This window comes from Elgaria multicarinata, chromosome 9 (genome assembly GCF_023053635.1).
Source record: "Elgaria multicarinata webbii isolate HBS135686 ecotype San Diego chromosome 9, rElgMul1.1.pri, whole genome shotgun sequence".
NCBI classification, from domain to species: Eukaryota; Metazoa; Chordata; class Lepidosauria; order Squamata; family Anguidae; genus Elgaria; species Elgaria multicarinata.
In genome coordinates, this window is record NC_086179.1 from 38,026,677 (window position 1) to 38,049,843 (window position 23,167).

The 23,167-nt window shown below is 42.4% G+C and overlaps 1 protein-coding gene across 4 annotated transcripts; it reads left to right on the top strand.

Moving 5' to 3' along the window:
* Positions 1 to 1,893: 1,893 nt before the first annotated feature.
* On the top strand, positions 1,894 to 22,160 carry SEPTIN3 (septin 3). 4 transcript variants are annotated; one of them, XM_063133616.1, is made up of 10 exons: positions 1,894 to 2,365; positions 8,969 to 9,160; positions 9,634 to 9,762; positions 11,452 to 11,533; positions 14,741 to 14,878; positions 16,152 to 16,269; positions 16,392 to 16,487; positions 18,198 to 18,297; positions 19,767 to 19,818; positions 21,315 to 22,160. In XM_063133616.1, exons 1-10 carry the CDS (start codon positions 2,356 to 2,358, stop codon positions 21,448 to 21,450), a joined length of 1,053 nt encoding a protein of 350 aa, XP_062989686.1. In that variant the 5' UTR covers positions 1,894 to 2,355; the 3' UTR covers positions 21,451 to 22,160. The 4 variants fall into 4 exon arrangements, with proteins under 4 accessions (XP_062989686.1, XP_062989687.1, XP_062989688.1 ...); XM_063133617.1 differs by having other exon boundaries at positions 18,201 to 18,297; XM_063133618.1 differs by lacking the exon at positions 14,741 to 14,878.
* Positions 22,161 to 23,167: the final 1,007 nt, after the last annotated feature.

Below are 23,167 nucleotides of genomic sequence, written 5' to 3' on the forward strand. Positions count from 1 at the left end.
AAGCTAATTTTGTGCAGTGAAGTGTTCTGTATTGGTGCATGGCTGATTTTCAGTGGCAGTAACTGCTTTTACTGCTTTTAAATTATATATTGTTTTAACTTGGTTCATGGTTTAATTTGTTTTTAACTGTGCATATTTATTGTTTCATACTGTATGCTTTTATCTGTACACCTGAGATCTTAATGATCTAGGGCGGGATACAAATGTTTTAAATATATAAATAAACTGGTGGTGTTTTTTGCCACTGCGAATGTTGGTGGCTGAAATGCTCTGAGCATATGTGAGGTTTGTATTTTAAACTCCATCTTATTGATTGATTGATTGATTGCGCTTATATACTGCTCCCATAGCTGGGGCTCTCTGGGCAGTTTACAGAAATTCTAAAATTAAGATAAAAACGAGTATACAAAATTTTAAATTCTAAAACACAGAACATACAGACATAAAGCATTAAACCGTTAAAAAACTAAACATGTGGGTGATTAAGATGTGCCGCCATATGCCTGGGCAAAGAGGAATGGAGTTTGCTTCTGCTGCCCTCATCACTTGTTACTCTCTGGGTAGTCATTTGGGGAGCCCTCAGGCTGCAGGACCCTGCCTTTGACCCCAAGGTCTAACCCTAGATGCACCACTGGGTCCATTGTGCACAGAGTTGTCTGCATTGATGAGTAGCAGCTCTCTAGGGTCCCCGCTCTGATCTGGACATGCCAAGGACTGAGCATACAAAACATGTACTCTGCCACTGTGCTACAGCCTGTCCCTCAGGAGTCAGGCATGCCAGTACAGTACATCCAATCCAGTGCAGACTGTACCAGTTCCTATGCTGATCCCCGCTGATCCAAATGCTACTGGGGGGTGCGGTGGGGGATAGTGAATAGATTTAGCTCAGGTGATTTTGTCTATAGGAGGGATATAAATGCTACCTAGGGTATTTGTAAAAAGGCTGGATATAAATTATTATTAATAATAATATAAGGTGGTACAGTCCAAATGATGGTTTGTATTGGAGGCGCTTTGCACAGCCTTTGTTGTAATACCACTTTAGTACTCTTGCTTTGAGTACTTCTTCAAATGATACCCATTTTCCTCATGGAAAGCCATTTTGTGCAGGAATGATTATGCACCTGCATCAGGCATCACCTGTGAAGATTGCATAAGTGTGTATTTATATTGATATATTTATATTGATATATTTTCCCTGTGTGGACATGGTTTCCCAGTCATGGTTTCCCAGTGCAGTGAAATTTAATTGTACATGATTCTCACATGTTGCAATAGCAATGTATCTGTGGATTGTAGATTTTATCTTATGTGGAAGTGTTTCCCATTTGCACAGAGTGTGTGTCTCTGTGCATTTGCCAAAGCAAGTGCAATTGTCTAAGAGAAAGGGAGAGGTAAAGGTGTGCACTAGACACACCTCCATGCTCTCCACGGCATTCATGCTTGCCATGACAAATGTGCAGAGACACACACAGCTGTGGATGCCTACAGGCACATGGAGAGACATCCTGGGTGCACTCTGCACACTGACACAAAGGCAGATTTCTTGCTGGGGCTGACATGCAGACCATTGCTGGCAGACACGCCGTGTCTCTATACATTGGTTTATTGCTTCTTGCTGTTTCTAAGAACTCAGGATGATGGGGAAGGCTTTGGAAAACAGAGGCAATGTGCTCTCAAAGTCATCATGGCACATAAAGATTGCAAGCAGGCAACAAGGCTAAAATCCTAGGAGATTTAGACACAGACACACACTTGCCTCATTGCTGCTGTCTGATGAAGAGGTTAACAATCCTTTTGCATTAACTAGCGGCTGTCTCTAGAGATGCTCAGCAGACAATGTGCCATATGAAAGCTGCCTGGGAACAGGGAGGAGAAAGGCGGGGTGGCGAGGCCAGGAAGAAGGAGTATTTGCATGGTGGTGGTGGTGGTGGTGGTAGTGGGGGACATGTTCTCTGGCTCCACCTAACCCACTTATCGCAGTATCTTCCTTCAGGAGCCAGCACATATTTTCATGCCCACCAATCCGGTCAAGGTCTCCCAGATGCTTGAATGATACAGCCCTGGATCCTCGGAAGAGAAGGAGGCAGCGTGTGGGGGAGATTTTGCAGGGACGTTTAATATTCAGGTCACGTGATCATGGCAGTGGCGGCAGCAGCAGCAGCAGCATCCCTGCTTATCTGAAATATCCACTGGAGAAGTGGGGAAAGGAGGAAGAGAGATAGAGACACGCAGGGAGGGAGGGAGGGAGGAAGGAAGGAAGGAAGGAAGGTTTCACAGGCAGTCTTTGGGAGCAGAGAAAAGTAAGGAGAAGCCGCACCCCAAAGGATCATATCCAGAGACAAAGGAAGATTCATGTTCAAAGGTAGGTGGTCCACGGGGGCTATGGGCTTGGCTGGGCTCAGAGATGCAGGAGTGATGATGCTGAGACAGCTCTCTGCTGGACAGCTCATCCATTCTGTGAGCGGTTTGGAGTGGAAACCCTCGCTGCTGTTCCAATGCTTGCAGGGAAAGCCTGTGGAAAGGGAAAGCGGCCTCCCCTGCTCATCTCTTCCATCTGGTGTCAAGGGGGAAGCTGGAGCGCCACGCTGCTGTGCACCAGACGCTGGGGCTTTTGTGAAGGGAAGGCTTTTATCTCAGCTGGCCCAGGGGCGTGAGCTGCCTGCTTCGACAGCGGCTTGGATGGTGCTGAGTGCAAGTGGAGGCTCTCTATTTTAGGGACCTGGTGAACATGTCGCAGCCTGGGGTGTGGGGCTGAGTGGGGGGAAAATGTCTGTTCTGTGGGCCTCTGAGGGGATCATGGTGGATGGCGCATTCAGTGGTGTGGCTTGCAAGGGTGGAGAATGGGGCTCAACCCTGGATTTGAGGCAAGGAGGAGAAGAAGGGGTGTGATGGTGGGGTTGGGGAGCAGGCGCAGAAGGGCTATGAATTAGGAAGGGGGCAGGAGAGGGTGGAAGAACAGAATGAAGACAGTACAAGGGGGATGTGCTAAGAGTGGGAACTGCCAGACTAGGGAATAAGACTGGGATCATATAGAGGAAGATCTTTTTTTGGCCATGGCTCTAGTCATTTGAAAGTGGAGAGGAAAATGTGAGCTTTTGGCAAGACAATCGTATGTGCTTGGGGCAAATACACCCCACTGCTCAGATGAGCCATTTTGGTGGGACATAGGAAGCTGTCCTGTACCAAATCAAACCATTGGTCTGTCTAGCTTAAGCCAGTTTTCCTCAACCTGGTGCCCTCTAGATGTGTTGGACTATGCCTCCCAGAATTCTGGGAAATGTAGTCCAACACATCTGGAGGGCACCAGGTTGGGGAAGGTTCATCTAGACTGTGCAGGTAATGGCTCTCCAGGACCTAAAGTAAGGGTCATACCCAGTCCAACCTGGAAACACCAAAATGTGAACCTGAAACCATCTGCATGCAAAGCCTGCACTTGACCACTGAGCTACTGCTTTCCACCTATATTTTAATATTGCTTTCAATGCAAACTATGACATGGAGGAGGAGAATATCATAATTTTTGGGAGCAGAGATCTGAAGAGATCTCTTTTCTTTCTACACTCTGTTGTACATACTGATCTACATCGGGGTAGTGTTGGCTGCAGCTCTAGCTCCAGAAAGTGGGGACAATATTAGGATAGTTAAGACTGCAATCCTATATGCACTCACCTGGGCGTAAGCCACACTGAACACAGTTGGACTTATTTCTGAAAGGCACGTATAAGGATGCCCTGTGTAATTTGCAAAAAAAGATGTTTGGGAGTAAGTCCTCCTAGAAGCCATATCCTTTGTGAAGATATGTGAACACTGTCTGGGCTTACTAGTGACAGAAAAGACACTGCACATGCTCAGAAGCATCCCTTTCTTAGATCTTCACATTTTCCAAGGTTGAGGCTTGGTGTTCAAAATCAGGCCTGAGGCCTGATGCTCCCCTGCATTCTCATGAAGAATGGAGCCAAGAAAGTGGTCTTCTTGAGGCCAGTCAGTGTGGGTGTGATGTGCTTGAGAGTGGTTTGTCTTAAAGCCTACATGTTTTTTTTATATTATTATTATTATTATTATTATTATTATTATTATTATTATTATTATTATTATTATATGGATGTGCATGCATTGGAAGAAAAATACCTCCTTGTACAGTTTTTGAAAGAACACCTGTATCTTTTGTATGGATGTCCATCACTGGGAAATCTGCCTTGATGGAGTTCTGTGGCATGTAGGAGTCTCTTTGTGTCTGTGAACCGAGCTGCGGGCTTTTTCCGAACTCTGGGAACTTTTGGACGCATCTTTTTAATCGAAGATTCTGAGCAATTTGCACAAAGTTCTGAGCAATTTGTGCAAATTACTGCTGAATTTTTGCCAGTTACAGCCATATTTGTGCAAATGATGGCCAAATTTTTGGGCATAATTTGAGCAAATTCTGCTGTTATTTACACCTGTTGCTCAGAAATGTGTGCAAATTGCAGAACCTTCCCAAGAAAAAAGTAAAATTCCCAAACAATCCGCTAACTGCCCTGACTCACTACAGATTGAGTTTGGCACTGCAGTGGGAACCAAAACAAAGTCCAGGGGTTCGAGCCAAGGGAAACATGTTAAACTCCACTCCCCAAACAAATTTCTTCAACATACCTAATACTGAGGATCTGTACTTTCCTGTGTTTTTAAAGGACTGTTAATTGGAAGCTTGTTCAGTAACAATAGTTCAGCTCCCAGGGATGGATGTTGAATGTGCTCCTTTGGAGATCCTATGTGTGAGTCGTTCCACAAATTTCAATGGAGGTGGGATCTAAATGGCACATAGCATACAGTGAAGCTGGGGGTGAACTGAATGATAGCTTATTATTTTGTTCCATAGACAAAGACAAGGAAAGAAAAGGGAGAAAATGAGCCTTCCACAGATAAGGACAATACACACACACACAGTTACTGATTCTCATCTGGCCACAAGACAGTAGCAACCACAGGCTGCAGCCAATACATATAACACACATAATTTGATGTATTGAAGTCACATTATAGCAGAGTACATGTCATTTAAAACTCACAGTTAACTAAAAGTTGTCATCCACTAACTTAGCACATGGAGAACAATTTTCACCCACAGGAAATCTTTTCTGAATCAATCCTAGATATTTTGGTGCCTAAGCCATACAATCCAAACTGTTTCTGAAAGACAGGAAAAATATGAAAGTAGAGTAGGTATCCCCGACTTGGTGTGCAACAAGTTGGGCCAGGCAGCAGACTTTTCATAAGGTTTTTTGTTTGTTTGTTTTGCTTTAAAAAATTGCACACATTTCAGCTGTAAATTGCACAAATCTGCATAGTTTGTACAAATTATAGCCATAATTTGCACAAATTATGCACATTTGCACATTTTACAGTTGAAGTTTGTTCAAATTAATAAAATAACAGCATTTTAACAGTCTATAAATAAATTTTAACTTGGTGTTTTAAATTTGTAATTTTGCATTGCTGCTGTTTTTATCTGGTTGAGCTTTTATTTTGTATTTTATATTATGGTTTTATACTGTTGTTTTACACTTTGAATGGTTTTAATTATTTGGGATAAAAACAAAGGGTGATTTGGTTTACCCTAGTCATGGCACAGCATGTCAAAGGAAGCAGACCTTTGGGCCAAGAGGGACCCGGAGGTTAGACCCAGGAATGGTAAATGGGCCACTTAAAAATAATGCTGATCAGGGTGATTTTGCTGGGCGATCTATCATCTATCTATCTATCTATCTATCTATCTATCTCACAATGGGTAGTTCACAGTTAATATATATTTAAATGTATTATTTATTCATCTTGCTTGATATTCTAAAATCTCTAAGCAGTTTACATAAAAAAGAAGTAATAAAATAGAAAAACAATTGTAAAAGCAACATAATGTAGTAAACTAAATGCATGAAGTTATTTATTTATTTATTCATTCATTTACTGCATTTGTATGCCGCCCAATAGCCAAAGCTCTCTGGACACTTCACAAAAGGGCAGGCCTGCCTTGAGTATTCAGCAGGTAATGCTTTTAAAAAAGGAAAGGCAATAAAAGAAGGAAGAGAGACGGCTGTGGGAGTTTCTTGCTTTTAGCCCGACAGCTGGAGGTTTCTTTTCTGGGCCAGCAGCAGCTTCAAGAAATCTCGAAAAAAGACAACAGAAGCCTCAGGGGAAGCCCTGTCAGCATGGAAACCGTGAACGGATTGTGAAATGTTGAAGACAGACTTCCAGCGGGGGAGAGCTCAATTTGGTTCTTGCTTGATCCTTAATTCAGACACTGTGGGTTCTTCCCTCCACTAGAGGCAAGCTGAGCTGGGCTAACTCCCCAATCTGCTTATCCATTACAGTGCAGGTGTAGGCTCGGTGGAAATTGCATTTGAAAATGGTGCATGGTGGTGATGGTGGTGGGAGAAGGACTGATTTTGCATGTGTGTTCCTACTGCTGTTGAAGGTCAATTAAAGCCAAATGATGCCTTGGATCTATCAAAATAACTCTGGATTGCCACCCTGCCATAATTGTCATGAAAAATTAAGTGTTCACGGCTGAATCTAATCTGGCCTTCCTAAACTTAGTTCTGTCCAGGTGTACTACAGTCCCCATCATCCCCAGCCAGCATGTCCAATGTCCATGCTCCCTGGGGATATGAACTGTTGACCAGGGAGGGCACCAGGTGGGGAAGGCAGGCTAGAACTACTACTGCCACGGATTCACAGCAAAGCCAGGTGAAAAAATGCTAATATGAATTAACATTGAATGTGTTCAAAGTTTTACTGTAATGTGCTCTACGTAGGGCTGCAATTGAAAAGCATTCAGAAATGTCAGCTGGTCTGGAATGCTGCGGCCAGGCTGTTGACTGAGAAGTAAAAGGAGGAAGAATTTTAAGATCTTGGAGTGGGTGGGTTGGTGGGTTGGCCATTCTCTCAGTGCTGCCACCTTCAGAGGCACATTTGGTGGGGATGTGAGAGAGGGGGCTCACCTACACCAAGCCGAATATTGCACTATGAAAGCAGTATGAAAGTGGTATATAAAAGGTAGGAGCCACACCAAGCAGGATCTAGCGGTATGAAAGTGGTATATGGTATGTTAGGGTGACCAACTGTCAGGATTTCCCCGGATTTGTCCTGGTTTTTGTTCTTTCCATGGTGTCAGGGGGGATTTTCTATAATTTTCAATAATGTCCTGGAATGACACACCTTCCTCTTTAAGGCTGCCATTAGCATGGCAGGAGGGAGTGACATGCTTTCTTGAGGCACATCATTCCCACACCCCGAGCTCCAATTGAGGTCTTAAAAGGGAAAGTGGGTCATTCGTGGACATTATAGAAAAGGCCCCAATTGGAGTGGATGGTGGTGTTGCAGAATGAAATCCTTTCCCCTCCTCCACTCCAATCGGGTTCTTTAAGGTGGCGGGGGAATAACGTACTTTCTGCAGGACTCAGAAAGCTGCTTCCCCACACACACACTAGGTGTCCTCTTTTTTAGTTTCCCAAATATGGTCACCCTATGGTATGTGTCAAGGGCTCCAACAGTTGTCAGTGCACTTCAATACCACTATAAAGCAGTAGTGTGGCTCCTGCCTTTTGTATGCCACTTTCATCCCACTTTCATAGTGGAATATCCTGTTCGGTGTAGATGAGCCCGGGGTCTTCTCAGTAGTTCCCTGTTGATAGGGTCCTGGCTGGTCCTCTCTCTTTTGCCCTTCCACCAGCAGGGAATGACATTTTTACTCAGGCATTTGGCACGTAAGCTGTTGCTGAAGAGATTTTTAATTGGTCATGTGCTGTCTAGTTCTTTTATGTGTTTTGGTGGATTTATTTTTGTGTTACGTTTTTAGTCTGTATTTTATTGTTGGCCACCTTGAACACAATTTTGACAGAAAACCATTACACAAACAAACAAATTTACCTAAGAGCACCTACCAAGTACTTAAGGCAGAGAAGAAATTTAAAGCAGGGGCTTCCTGATTTGGAGTCCAGTTCTTAGCCACTATGCCAGGTTAGAGATTTAGTTTTAGGTGGAGGGCCCCGCCACCCAGAGGAATCCCCACTGTTATCTCCAATCTGAGGTCAGAGATAATGGTGGTGATGTAGGCCAAGCCCCGCCCTCTGGAGGAATCCAAGGAAGCTGTATGGGCTCATGGGCTGGAGGTTCCCATCCCATGCACTACACTGTGGTGAGATGTCTTAAAAGGTTTTTTCCACAGCATTCACTACAGGAGCTTGGCAGCAAATAAAGGAACAGAGGAAGCACTCAATAGAGGCTTCTGGCTGTTTGAAGCATTTGGGCATTGCTATTGGCACTGGGTGTTCTATGCGTGGGTACAACCAATTTCTTAAGGAGTGTGATTGTCTCTTTGCTGGAAGGCCCCCAAAACACTATTCTCATTAAGCTGAAAAGATGCTGTTTCCCTTCAGTCCTTTAAAAAGGTTTGCTTCTCCCCCTTCTGTTGCAGAAAAGTCTAGCAAAATGAACCTCTTGTCTTCTGGGAGAAAGTGATACTCGATAGATAGACCAACATAGAACTTGGGACTGGGTTAAGGGAAAATACCTTTCCTCCTGGATCTCCACCATTTGGCCAATATTACTGTCAAAGAAAAATAGTATCTCTTTGTTTAGTTTCGTAAATAGCAATGTACTGATATTTCAATATTTCAGAACAGCTGAAAATTAATTGGCAGTGGATTGTTGGAACATGCTTTCAACAGACAACCCATGGTTCAACAACACCCCCTGAGTGTGGGTTAGTGTTGTGTGGACCCAGTGAATCTCTTACTATCCCCACTTACAAGAGCACAAACACAAAAGGATGAGAGGAAAAGGGAGTTTAAAGTGGAAGAGCTGTCTCAGTTTGTGCCTCCCTTTCCTTCTATTTATGGTGTAAACATAAGCAGAACATAGGATTTCTACTTGTAGAGCAGCAGTTCAGCTTTTTGTTTGAAATTAACTGCTATTTCCCTTAAACTTGCAGGCCCAGCAGATACCAAGCCTGAAGCAGCCATGTCTGAGCTGGTGCCAGAGTCCCGGCCCAAACCAGTGGTGCCAATGAAACCTGTTGGTATTAATTCTAACCTTCTGGGCTACATTGGGATTGACACCATCATAGAGCAAATGCGCAAGAAGACCATGAAAACTGGATTTGACTTCAACATCATGGTTGTAGGTAGGAAGGGTTGGGCCCAAGGGAGAGGCTTAGCCTGGGTGCTATCAGCATGGCTGCCTTGTCACACTTGGGGCAAATATACTTGCATTTCTTTGGGTCATTGCTTGCGCTGAGTGGAGGCTGGTGGCTCCAATGTCAGTGGACAGGTGAATCTGTTTCAGATTTTAGTCAGAACTCTAAAGTAGCTATCCAAGATGCAGAAGTGCCTTGGATAACTCCTTTAGAGTTCTGACCAGTTCTAAATGAAACCCGGAGCAGGTTCGTTGCCCCACTGACATAGGAGCCACCAGCCTCCACTGCTTGCGCTCCTAGTTGTCTGCTGATACACCAAACCAGGAATGCAGGAACCCATCATCCTGATGAGCTCTTGCTCTTGACCCAGCACCCTCCCTCCTTTCAGCAGTACTGCTGTAGATGGTTCTGCTGACTGACATGAAAAGGCTGTGGCATAATGTGTGCACTTCTTTTTCCAGGCCAAAGCGGACTAGGAAAATCAACACTCGTGAACACTCTGTTCAAATCCCAAGTGAGTCGCAAGTCTTCAGGCTGGAACCGTGAAGAGAAGATCCCTAAGACAGTGGAAATCAAGGCCATTGGACATGGTAAGAGCCTCGGCAGGAGTTCTCATGGCTCACCATTTTCCACTTCTTCTTGACCTTCACATAGTAAATAGGCAACCCGTGGTGCATTATGTCTAGCAATGGGTGAATCTGTCAGTTTTGCTTTCTCTTACATTTCATTTTTAAAATCTTAAGTGCTTTCTGTCCTGGACATGAAGAACTTTGCGGATTTTGGTAAAAACTTATTTAACAGAAACAAAATTCTCACCCATCTGCACCAGCCAAATTCAGTAGGTGCAGTGATTTGCAACATGGAGAGGACCATGATGTGCCTGCCTGCCATATAGCTGTTAAAGATGAAGAGAACACTACCCTAATTAAGATCCAATATGGTCAAAAACACAGTAATTAAAGGCTTTTCTATATGAGGCTTTCAAGCCTCATATAGAAAAGCCCTTAATTTGCACCTTTACCAAGGTTTCTGCTTCTGGATTCTTTGCGGGATTAAGGTTGGCTCATTTACATATGTTTTTCCCCTGGTGTTTTTTCCTTTCTATATGTTCCATTACACAACCACTAGGTAGTGCTGTATAGTAGAATTGCACAAATACGCCATTGAGGAAAACACCAGAACCACCCCACCCCCCTTGCAATAATGGTTGCAAAGCACAAGAGAGACTCTGGAAGATGATGTCATGTAAAGGACCTGCAAGCTATCATGAGTGAGGAATCACGGGTGCACTATAAAAGCCTCATGTGGAAGGGGTCTGAAACCCAGACTTTTAAGAGCAAAGCATTCAAAGTCCTGGGCCTGGGTGGATGAATCTGAGAGTTTAATTTTCTCTCACATTCAGTTTTTTTAATTCTCAAGTTCTTTTTGTCGGGAATATGGAGAACTTCAAGAGTTTTGGTAAATTCTTATCAAAATATAAAAGCAAAGGTTAAGGGACATCTGATGCATCAGCTTGGATAGGTGCTGGCCAGCATCCTGATTGCAAAAGAGAGTCCCTGGCCATCATCCTCTTCCCCAGCTAGAATGCCAGAAGTGATCTGCTATATTTATAGGCTAGGAATCACAGGTAAGATAAACTCCTTTCATGTGTTACTCACATGAAGGAGTCTCCATGCATGGAAAGGGCTGCTGGTCCCACTTCTGACATCCATGCCTCAGCTGCCTTTGTGAACAGTATGGAAAATTCATCTGGTCCACATAGGGCAACATAATGTAGGCATTATGCCTACATGCCTACGATTTTATGCACATTATGACTGTATTAGGATGGACTGTCCCCATATGTAGGGATGGCATGGTGGCTTCATGTGGTGGGCTTTATCTGTCCTTTGGGGTATTGTCCAACTGGTCCAGAGTGGCTAAAGTCAAGAGCACCTCTCTGTGCTGAGAACTAGTGTCTGTTTACCTGGGCCAATTGGGAGGCAGTGTGGCTAACCTTCTGGAGGTAGGGTTACAAGAAGTGTGTGTGTGTATGCCATACATAAATAGGCCTTTCTGTGTTTGAGAATTTAAGTCATTTGCTCCTCAGCTGGGGATCATTGCAAAGGCTCCGTGTTGTACTGTGCTCCCCTTTCACAAAGAACATGTAGAGCCCTAGACAAAGGTCGTTCTTTCTACAAGGGCCATAGGAACCAAAAGTTGCCTATCTCTTCTCACTACCATCATTACTACAAAAGCATTTGTTTTAAGGGAGGGTAACTACAACGTTTCTTCTCCAGTTATTGAAGAAGGCGGTGTCAAAATGAAGTTGACAGTTATTGACACTCCTGGATTTGGTGACCAGATCAACAATGAAAACTGGTGAGTGTTTTGTTCCTTCTTTGATTCTCTGTCCCAACCCCACTTTCTCTTTCTCCTAGGGTAACTAGGGTGAGGGAGTGGTGCTTGAGACAGATACAATGTCCTTGCTCTGAGACACTCTGTGGGTGTGTGGGGAAGAGAGGGAGGGACAGTCTATTCCCTACAACCCCAATTATACAATGCTGTAGGGTTGATGCTGTTAAGGTATATACCAGTCAAGAGCCAACAAAAGATCTTTAATACACAAAGGTAAATATGAGCTATAAAAACAGTCTTTTTAACTACATTAACATTTTAAGCAGTTATTGCTCAGCAATTCCCCTGAATAAAAGCAGGACTCACTAGTGTGATCATAGGGACCTTCTGCATGGGTCATTATGATGTCAAAGTGGGGAAGGGCAGGAAAATAATATATTTTATTTATTTATTTATTTATTTATTTATTTATTTATTTATAATATTTATATGCCGCTCCCCATTCAAAATTTTGGAGCAGTGAACAATATAAAATAGAATAAAAACAGAATAAAAACACATTAAAAGTACATTTTTAAAAGAAACTAAGTGCAAAATAAACCACAGCTGGTCATCAAGTGAAGGCTTCCTGGAACAACAACGTTTTCAGGAGGCGCCAGAAGGAATACAAAGCTGGCTCCCACCTGACCTCCAGAGGCAGGGAATTCCATAGATCCTCCTTAAGGTTTCAGGTTGTTAGTATTATTATCCTAAGATGAGCAGTAGGCCTGAAAGTAGAAATACCCTGGCAAATTCCGGCATAGTTTCTACTTTCTGGTCTGGTAATACGATGTTGCTAAATGGATACAGACAGACATTCTGTATCAAGGGATCCCAAATTCTACATTCAGTGTTGTCAGAAGGGCATGGCCTCATCGTCTAGGGGTGCTCCTCCATGGAGAGCTCCTATAACTAACAGTCAAAAGCTATTTGTTTCTTTCCACCTTAACAGGTTTTTTTTTTCTGGCAGTAAGAAAGATGAAAGAGAGGGTGGGAAATCACAGGATGGTTACAAATACAAAATGTCTGGGTGCTCCGTAAAATTCCATGGAGGCAGGGAGATTGCACAATAAAAGCCTTGTCTGGAAGCACCCACGGTGCCCAAGACTGCCAAAAGAACACTGGATTCTTAGACTAGCACGAACATACGAAGATACATAAAGAGAGAACTTGGTGGGTTTATTTGGAGGATTTTGTCCAATAGAATAAAAAGATGAAATAAATTCTAGCCATTTCTTACAGATACATATTCCACAATACCAGAAAATCACACAAATTTACATTGCATGTTACACTTCATGGGTCATAAAACATGTAATAATAAATGTCCTTTTATCTATAGATCATACAAATATATAACAATAACTCTTTACCTGGGGCAACCTTGCAGCAGAGCCAGTGACTCCCAACTCAAAATGCCAAAGTTCTGGCTTCCTATATTCCCGTCAAGCAGATGGTTTTCACTTACCAAGGGGCTGTCTATACGCCCTCTATACCCTGTGGTGGCTGTACAGTGGTACCACGTCTTTTATACGATGCAGCTGCAACTCAGGCTTTCCCCCTGAAACTGCACTTAAAAAGCCACTGACTTACTGCAATGTTTTCATTTACTCTGAGGTCACCACCTTCTTTGCTTGTCTGTTGGGGGTGATCTTGCTTTGCATCAAAGTTGGAGGCATTCAAGGAGCGGATCAAGGCCCACGATAGGGGATGTGTGGGAAGGCCAGGCAGAGGGCAGGCTTGATGAGCTGAATGGCCGCTGGTGCTACGCAGAAAGGCCATACTCCCTCCTGCAGTAGGGATTTGCTACTCCCACCCTGCAGCTTCAGTGCTGCGGGGTTTTGAAGGAACAAGCGGCAAAGCAACGCAGTCAAAACACCCCCCTGAAGTCAGCAGCAGGTTATGTTAAACCAGGGATGCAGGACTTCTTTCAGCCCAAGGGGCTGCATTCCAGGGGAAGGTGGGGCCTGAAGGCAAAAGGGGCGGGTCCAAAAATCAGCATATTTTAGCTTAAAGCTCTTAGTGCCAGTAATTAAGCCTTAGGAGAGGCAATTGTGGAAATGAAGATAGAACGAACACCAAAAGTTGCATTGCTGTCACTATTTGAAGAAGATTTTAAATGTAAAAAGGGAACTAAGGAACTGATAACGAATTTGTTGATTGCAGCAAGATTAATGGTAGCTAGGAACTGGAAGATTCAAGGGGAATATTCTATTGAAGAATGGTATAAAGAAGTATGGGATATAGCTATTAATGATAAATTAACAAGTAATATTAAATGGAGAAGAGGTATAGCTAAATCAAATGATTTTGAAGGAATTTGGAAACAGTTCCTAATATTTGTGTTTTCAAAAGGAAGTGGGAAACCACCAGCAGAAGAAAGTATGAGATTCTGGAATCAGGAATGAGATCCCGAGGTGGGGGGTGCACTTGTAGGTTATTTTGATTATGTTATTAAGATAAGATTTTGTATTCAAATTGAACATTATGTAGTATGTTGTTGTTGTTGTTGTTTTTATGTGAATGTAAATGTGTATGTTTAAGTATTGTAGAAAATAAAATAAAAAAATTTTTTAAAAAAGGAGAGGCATTTCAACCGTTTAGGAAGTGGGGAAAAGACTGCACAAAAGTTGGGAAACCTCCAAATGACCGGTGCCTGGGGGAAAGCATTGTGGCTGTCTGGGAAATCTGAGAGAGCGGAACTGGGACCTCAACTGGGCCAGATTTGGCCACCGAGCCAGAGGTTCTCCACCCCTGTGCTAAACTAAAGTTATGTCAGCAACAGCTCAATTTTATACTGTAATGCAACAGGCTGATATTAAATGCAGATCCAAGTGCAAGCAATAAATTGAGCAAATTATAGTATTACGATACACTCATTGGCATAATACTTGTGTTTTAATAATGCAGAATGCTTCAAGCCCAGGATAATGGATCATTTTGAATTATTACCCTGCCTTTTCCACATTTCACCTTCCCTTCCTGAAAATTTCTCAGGATTGGGTTATTTAGGCTATAGCAGGGAGCAAATCTGAGAATGGTTTTGGTCTTGTAAACATTCCTGTGTCTGTTTCCTCATTATCAAAAATTGGTGCCTTTTAATGTGTGACATGAAACACTACTTAACCTGTCATTGATGGTTTATCTGTCTGCCTCTTCTCCACCCACCCCTTTTCTTCCCGGCCCTCTTAGCTGGGAACCCATCGAGAAATATATCAATGAGCAATATGAGAAATTCCTGAAGGAGGAGGTGAATATTGCAAGAAAGAAACGAATCCCAGACACAAGAGTCCACTGTTGCCTCTACTTTATCTCTCCCACAGGTCACTCGTATGTATCTCTCCCTAGTTCTGGTGCATATCCGTAAGATGGTGGGGCAGGGGAACTGACATCGATATGCTAATTGAACAAAAAATATTTCCCACAAACCATTGTGCTCAAATTCCCCAATAAGTTGCACAGCAGAACAAAGTAATCACAGGGATAGCACAGGGAGGCACAGTCCATAAGGTAACTGTGGTATCCTTTATGCTAAAGTGAGAGTGTGATAGGCTTGGATGAAAATATTTTATTTATTTATTTATTTATTACATTTTTATACCGCCCAATAGCCGAAGTTCTCTGGGCGGTTCACAAAAATTAAAACCTTAATAAAACAACCAACAGGTTAAAATCACAAATACAAAATACAGTATAAAAAGCACAACCAGGATAAAATCACGCAGCAAAATTGATATAAGATTAAAATACAGAGTCAGAACAGTAAAAATTAAATTTAAGTTAAAATTAAGTGTTAAAATACTGAGAGAATAAAAAGAATAAAAGAGAGAATGAAAAATAAATTACACACCTTGCTGGCGGTCTCTTAACGTTGCCCCTCTAAGACTACTGATGACTATAGAGTTCTAGAAAAAATATTTTTCTCCCTCTCTTAGCTGATTGGTGGGAGATTCAAGACAGATAACAAGAAGTACTTCTTTACACAGCATATAGTTAAAGTATGAAATTCTCTACCACAGGATATGGTGATGGCCACCAATTTGGGTGGGTTTAAAAGGGGATTGAAGAAATCAATGGAGAAGGCTATCAATGGCTACTAATCCCGATAGCTATGTGCTACCTCCAGTATCAGAAGTAGTAAGCCTATGTTTACCAGTTGCTGGAGAACGTGTGTGGGAGGATGCTGTTGCACTCATGTCCTGCTTGTGGCCACCGTTTGAACAGAATGCTGGTCTAGAGATGGACCCTTGGTGAGACCCAGCATGGCTCTTCTTATGTTCTTATGATAGTACATCAGGGTGGCTGTGAGGTGTTTCCCCCCCCTCTTTCTGATACATTGTGCTTTTGGCCCTAAGAGTCTCCCTGTTTCCTCTTCATCTCTTTGCCTGTCAGCTGTGTGTGTATATTGGCTGTTTAGTCCCATAGCCATGGAGGAAATTAGCAAGAAGAGATATAGAGCCAGGAACTGAGAGTGCTTCTAAATGAAGGGCCTCTACCAATTAACTAAGCAAATAGAGGGGGTGAATTTTGTGAAGGCTAGAATTAGCAAGATATGCTCTTCTGTGTTAAAGATATTGATGCTAGTCTTTTTCCTGGATTGCAGCTTGCGACCTTTGGATATGGAATTTATGAAACATTTGAGCAAAGTAGTAAACATCATCCCTGTTATTGCCAAGGCAGACACCATGACTCTGGAGGAGAAGATTGAGTTTAAGCAGAGGGTAAGATTTTCCTTACCCGGGAAACATCCAGTAAAGTACACAAATGCACACACCTTTCAGTTTTGTGTCAGGATTATGCTCTGCTTACACAGCTTTTCATTACAAAATGTTTTCCTACTCAGGTCCGCAAGGAACTAGAAGTCAATGGAATTGAGTTTTATCCCCAGAAAGAGTTTGATGAGGATCTTGAGGATAAGACAGAGAACGACAAAATCAGGGTAGGAACCTTATGACTATGATAGACTGTTGAGCAAATCTTATTATCATAGATTCTGAATTCACTGGATTTCAATGGTTATTTGACTTTACCTTGCTTGATATGAGCTGGATGTTGAACTGGATGTAGCTGGCTAACTTATGGATACTGAGGTGTCAACCATGGTTTCTTCCAAATGTAGCCTGTCAACCAGGGGTGGGGAATCTATGGTCCTCCACCTGTTGATTGACCACAACTCTCATAATCGCTGATCATTGGCCGTGCTAGCTGGAGTTAAGAGTCCAACAACATGTGAAGAAAAACACAGTTGCCCCACCCATGATCTAAGCATCTATTTTTGGTAGTTCCTGAGATTAAAATTAGATCATATTTAACTTTTGGTGGCTAAATCAAGAGTTACTCTAGAATTTATAACCTCTCATATCTTTGTATTTTATAAGTTTAGTGGGGAAATGTGACTCCAAAATTTTGCATAGTATTTATTTATTGTTTATTGATCTAAAATACACGTATTTGCTGCCTTTCCACTTATTAAGTGTTCAAGATAGCTATTAACTGTTCAATATGAGCAGCACCTATGTGGGTTCCTGTTGCATATTAATTAATATAGACATTGCTGGCCAGTTGTACATTATGATCATTGCAATTTTATTCAAGTCTATTAAGAACGTCCCATTGTGTTCAACAGGGCTTACTCCCAGATAAGTGTGTATAAAATTCATGTTAGCTATAGCTTATATTTGCAATTTAGCTGTACTAGTTCAACTTGTTGCTCAGTGCTAATTGATAAGAATCTTATATGTTTTTGTAAAATATCCTGCTAAATAAAAATACTAGTGTGCCCAAGGAAGCTCCTACAGATAGCTACAGGATGCATAAAAATAACACAAACTTCAATAATGTTATACAAATACTAAGAGCTCCTTCAGACAGGGGTACAAGGCGGGTGAGCATCCAAGATGTACACAAAAAGGGAGAAAAGTCTCAGGATGCTATAGGAAAACTTTATTATACAAAATCCTATAGCAACCTGAGACTTTTCTCCCTTTTTGTGTCCTTCAGACGGGGGAAAATCCCGTTCCCTTACCTTGGCTCAGCTTCCTTTTTCTCTTCCGCATTTTCAACAAGGTGTAATTACATGAGGAAGCGAGCAGTGACCATGTGGCTTGTACAGCTCAATTCAGTTTAATGAACAGTGCCCTCTAGTGGGCATTTTATAGTTCAGTTTTGCCTGCACACGGCAGGAAAACCTGACAAATATCGGTATATCCCAGAAAAGGCGGGTTTTCTGAGGTGTATTTTTTAGCTCTTAAACTAGAAAATGGAGCGGGAGATGCACTGGAGGCTGACTTTGTCGTCAGAATGACCTGTGAAGATCCGTGAGTGGCCAGTTACGAGCACGCTCATTTAAAGAAGCCCTAAGGCTGCTGTCCTGAACAGGTTTACTAGAGAGTAATCCCTGTAGAACATGGTGGGTGTTATTTCTACACAAACATGCTTAAAATTTTGCTGGAAAGGTATCTACAGTCTAAAGAATTGACTCTGAGAATATTTTGACTGTCAATGGCAGCATGCATGTCCTGTTCTATGAAGGAAGGTGGAGTGGTGAAAGGGACGGAAACAAGTATGGAGCAAGATGGGGAAGAAATGAGCCATTGTTCTCCTTACCTGTCACACAGAGGAGCAAATTCATTTCACTATGTATTCTCAGCAGGAAAGTATGCCATTTGCAGTGGTGGGCAGTGACAAGGAATATCAAGTCAATGGAAAAAGGGTCCTGGGCAGGAAGACACCCTGGGGAGTCATTGAAGGTAAACAGATGATCATTCTGTAGTTTCGAACAGTCCTGTTTTTAGATGCCAATAGCTTGTAGATGCTGAACAGCATGTTCAGGATCTTATCAACAGCAAGTCTCAAAATGGTACTACTAGTGTTTCCGGAGAAGATGTCTAGCATTTTTGCCATTGTCTTCCCTGGAATTGTCAACCATTCTACTTCTCTCCCTCAATGGAATCTGTTACCCATTAGTTATTTGGATGGCTGAACAGAGGGTATGGTTATCTGAGTTGTTAATAACGGCACTAGCTTTGAATAGACTGTAGATACTTTCAAGGCTGGGCTAAACATTCAATGTTTCTGTAACTAGAGAGCTACATAGATAGCAACAAAATGAAATTCCATGAGGATAGGTATACGGTTTTAAACACAGGGAAAACCATATGATAAGTGGGTAGGTTGATACATGATAAATATTTGGGGATTCTAAACTCCAAGATGTGATGCTATGAGAATATGAACCATTTATGTTTTATCAGCAGAAATATTGGCTAGGATCCTAAGATAAGTTAAGGAAATTCATGGAAGGATACTTCCAGTACAGGAGGCAATAAGCCTATATATACCAGTTGCTGGGAAACATGGGTGGGAGGATGCTGTTGCACCTGTGTCCTGCTTGTGGGTCCCTGGTGGACAGCTGTTTGACCACTGTGTGAACAGAGTGCTGGACAGGATGGACCCTTGGTCTGATCCAGCGAGGCTCTTCTTACGTTCTAAATGTTTCTATACCCTCCTTCTCCTGCAACCACCTATGTTCCCTGAAAAGCCTCTCTGGAGGATCAGGTGGCCCAACTGAACAACGGTGGGATGGGGGATGGGGCTGCTGAGCTCTACCTGATTTGGGGTGATTCTCCTGTCCCTTTGCAGCCCACCCACACCCATCTCACATTGTTCAGGAGAGCTTCTGGAGATGCTTGGGGGTAGCAGCAGGGAGGACAAAAGTCTTCACCTCCGATATTGCTGAAGTTAATTTGTCTTAGGATCCAAACCATTATTTCTAAACTTATCTAGTAATACGATTACTGTACTAAATGCTGGCAAGATCTCATTAATGTTCAGTTCTGGAGGCCACAGTTCATAAATTGGGACAGAGACAGAGGATAATGTTCATAATAAGAGAGAACTGAGAAGGCAAAGAAAATAAAGGAACGTTAAAGAACTAAATTTGTTTAAAGAAAAGACAATTAATGGATGATGCCTTGATCATTTCCAAATATTCCAAAGAATATCAGAAAGAAGGACAATTTATGCTGAAGCTGAGGATAAAGCAAGACAAAGTAGCTTTAAAGTACACTGTGCTTAGACTACTAGTCAACATGGGAGAACTACAAAAAACAAGTGCTGCTTCAGGCACGGGCTGGCCTTGGTGGTTTTCCTTCCAGTTCTGTGCTTTTATTACTGTCCCCATTTAAGGCATTATTAATGTATTTCCCTTTATTTACAGTGGAAAATCTCAATCATTGTGAATTTGCCCTACTCCGAGACTTTGTCATTAGGTGAGTCCATCATGGGTGCTGGCTATTGAACTGAAAATAACTTGCTGGTAAGAACTAGCAAGCAAGTTGAGATCATACTAGAACAGATATACCTTTTGAAATGGCCTCTCATTCTGTGGTTGTGGAAAAAGAGGGGAAAAGCACCACGAAAAGGCTATGAGAAAAAGAGGCGACTAGCTCTGGTGCTATATTCTATGGGTCAGCCTGGTGTTTTGGATGACAACTCCAGGCATTCCTGACCATTGGCCACACTAGCTAGTGCTGAAGGGAGCTGAAGTTCAAAATATCTGGACAGCACTAGGTTGGGGGAGACTGATTTTAAGTACTTTAAAGCCGTTTGAACAGATCCTAAGGGCAAAAAAACAATAAATGCGGTTCAGTGTAAGTGTAAAGTAATCCATACTACAGCAAACAGTCTTCACATATATACTGCTGGGTCTGAACTGCTGGGGATTAATTGGTACAGAAATCTTGACATTGTGTGGATAGGTCAATGAAAACATCAACACAGTGTGCAATGGCAGTGAAAATAGCAATTCCATGTCATGGCTGATTAACAGAGGAACTGAAAAGAAGATGGTCATATCATCATGTCTATATAGAAATCTATGGTACAGACATATTTGGAATAGAGTATATACTATACACACCGATAGGATCTGAAATGGCTGTCATCCTCCATGAAAGTGATTTTGGGGATGTACTAAATGAAAATTGGCAGTTCCTCTGACAATTAAGCAAAGGACTGAAAATCAAATAGCGAATACAATGCTGCCCTTATTTAAAACTATGGTATGGCTCCAGTTGGAATAGTGAATACAGATCTGATATCTCAAAAGGGATATCATCTCAATAAGAATATAATAGAATTAGAAAAGGGCTGCCAAAATGGTCAAGGGGTAAGAAGGAAAGCTAAAGCACTTTGGGTTTTTTGGTTTAGAAGAAAGTTGATTAAGGGGGGATGATCAATAGCAGATTCAGGACAGACAGAAGTGCTTCTTCATACAACACATCACTGATGTACGGAATTCACTGCCACCCATCGTCTTCCATAGTTTTAAAGGGGAGTTAGACAAATTCATTGACGAGACACTGTAATCTTGGTTTGGGGAGGGAGGAAATAGCTTTGTGCAGGGGAATATGAATAGAGGGGAGATGTGTAATGCAGCACTGAGGGAGGTATACAGTCTTCAAATTAATACATGTAAGTAAAAGAAATATCATAAGAACATAAGAAGTGCCCTGATGCTGGACCAAGGTTCCATCTAGTCCAGCACTCTGTTCACAGAGTGGCCAACCAGCTGTCGGCCAGGGACCAACAAAGCAGGACCTGGTGCAACAGCACCCTCCCACCCATGTTCCCCAGCAACTGGTACATTTAGGCTTACTGCCTCTGATACTGCAGGTATGTCATATGAAATGATGAGCCAAGTGCTCCCGTGCTTGCATGATATTGTAGATTCCTCTTTTTCTCTTCTTCTTATCCCATTTCTCAGGACCCACCTTCAAGACCTGAAAGAAGTAACGCACAATATCCACTATGAGACTTACAGGGCTAAACGACTGAATGACAATGGGGGACTCCCCCCAGTGACCGTAGAGACAGAAGAAAACCATGAAAGTAACCTGTGAACATCCCACCTTCGTATGTGCTGTCTCGGAGTTAGAACCACTACTCTCACCCCATCCCTTTATTTGAATTCAGGCCTCTCTTCGAAGCATGTGGAATATCCTTTGTGTGTGCATATGGGGGAAGAATGAGGGACACCACCCCCAACTTTCTCCAAATGTCCCCATCTTGTTCTTTTATTATTTTTATTTGAATTTTGTATTTTGCACAGCAGACTCTAGTCTTCCGTTGTATTCTAATATTCAATTGTGCATCCTGGGATATGTTGAGGGAATTCTGGAACTTGTGCAATCTCTGGAGTCACATTTAGTACTTCTAAGGGGGGAAATGAGATCAGTGAAAAGGTGTTGTGAACACTGCGGTGGAAACAGAGGGACATACTTTGGATGCGACTTTGAATGGTCTGGAAGAGATTGGGTTGCTCTGCACTGTGATAGGTGGTTTGTGTCATAGGGTCACTTCTCAATGTAAGAAAAGTAGACTTAGACTGGTACCTTAAGCACACTTGTGTGGTAGTAAGTTCCAGTGAAATCAATAGGAGGGATTTGTTCCGAAGTAAATGTGTTCAATTAGAAACAATGTGCCAGTGTGGAAAAGAGAGACAGGATTTGGACCATTTTGTTTCCCACAGTAAGACTGGTTGGAGGCAAGGTTGTAGAGAGAGAAAATAAGAGTTGAAGTTTGATGGGAAAGTATCAGTTTTCTCAGTGTGGAAAAAAGAGCATTTTAAAGAAGGGAACTCGTTTTAAATTATGATGCAAATATTTTGTTGTTAGAAGCAAAGTCCACCCTTACGACACCATAACACGTCTCAGATTGCTTGGTCCTGCCTGGCACTTAGCACTGTTCAGCCTGGCATTTAGCCTTGTTGGAGATGCCCTAAGGATGCTTTAACAGAAACATTACTGTGCTAACAAATCCCCTTGGGATTGTTGCAGCAGCTAAAAACACAAAGAGCGCAACATATTCCAATTGTGCCTTTCCTCTCTCTTTGCGGAGAAAGCTTTTTTGCTAGGCAGAAAGCACCTTAAGCTGGGAACACTCCTCCACCAATTGCATAATGAGACGTCAAACGGCATGAAGAGGCTACTTAGGGGACACTCTTTTTTGAGCCCATAGTAAGGCATTCTTATTCTGGCTTTGCTCATTGCAGGCCTTGTCCACTCGATTGCTGGTGTACTGCCAGTTACACAATATATTTCCTGATATGGAATTTGGCAGCTCCATCCCAATCTTGAGAATCTCAACATTTATTTTTAAAAGCAAGAGCAAGTGCCTAGTTTTTGTGGCTATAGAGAAAACAATTAAAGGTGTGTGGGCATTGGTGGGATGCTTAGGAAGCAGACGTGGCCTGGAGGCCAAGAGAACTTCACTGCCTTGTGCGGGTCCCAAACTGTCCCTGCTACATCCTGTCCTTGTCATTTCACACTGCTGTCCAAAGTGCCGTAAGTACTAACTGGTATTGACCCTTCTTGCAGAGAAAATGCAGCCCTGACTCATTTTCAGATATTAATATGCCTGTGTCCAAATCAAATGCTCCTTCTGCCCAATATAATTTATTTATTTTGAAATTGGACTCCATCTTTCTCCCAAGTAGAATGGAGCTGGCTAACAAGATACAACACAAACTGGGAACATAGGAACTGCCAAAGGTCCATTAATCTCAATATTGTCTACAGATTGACTGGCAGTAGGTGTCCAAGGTTTCAGGCAGGACTT

What these genes read in the sequence shown, in the direction of transcription:
- SEPTIN3 (XM_063133616.1), top strand. An exon ending in CAGAGAACGACAAAATCAGG is followed by an intron (nt 16,488 to 18,197) that starts GTAGGAACCTTA and finishes ATGTATTCTCAG; the next exon opens with CAGGAAAGTATGCCATTTGC. An exon ending in ACCCTGGGGAGTCATTGAAG is followed by an intron (nt 18,298 to 19,766) that starts GTAAACAGATGA and finishes CTTTATTTACAG; the next exon opens with TGGAAAATCTCAATCATTGT.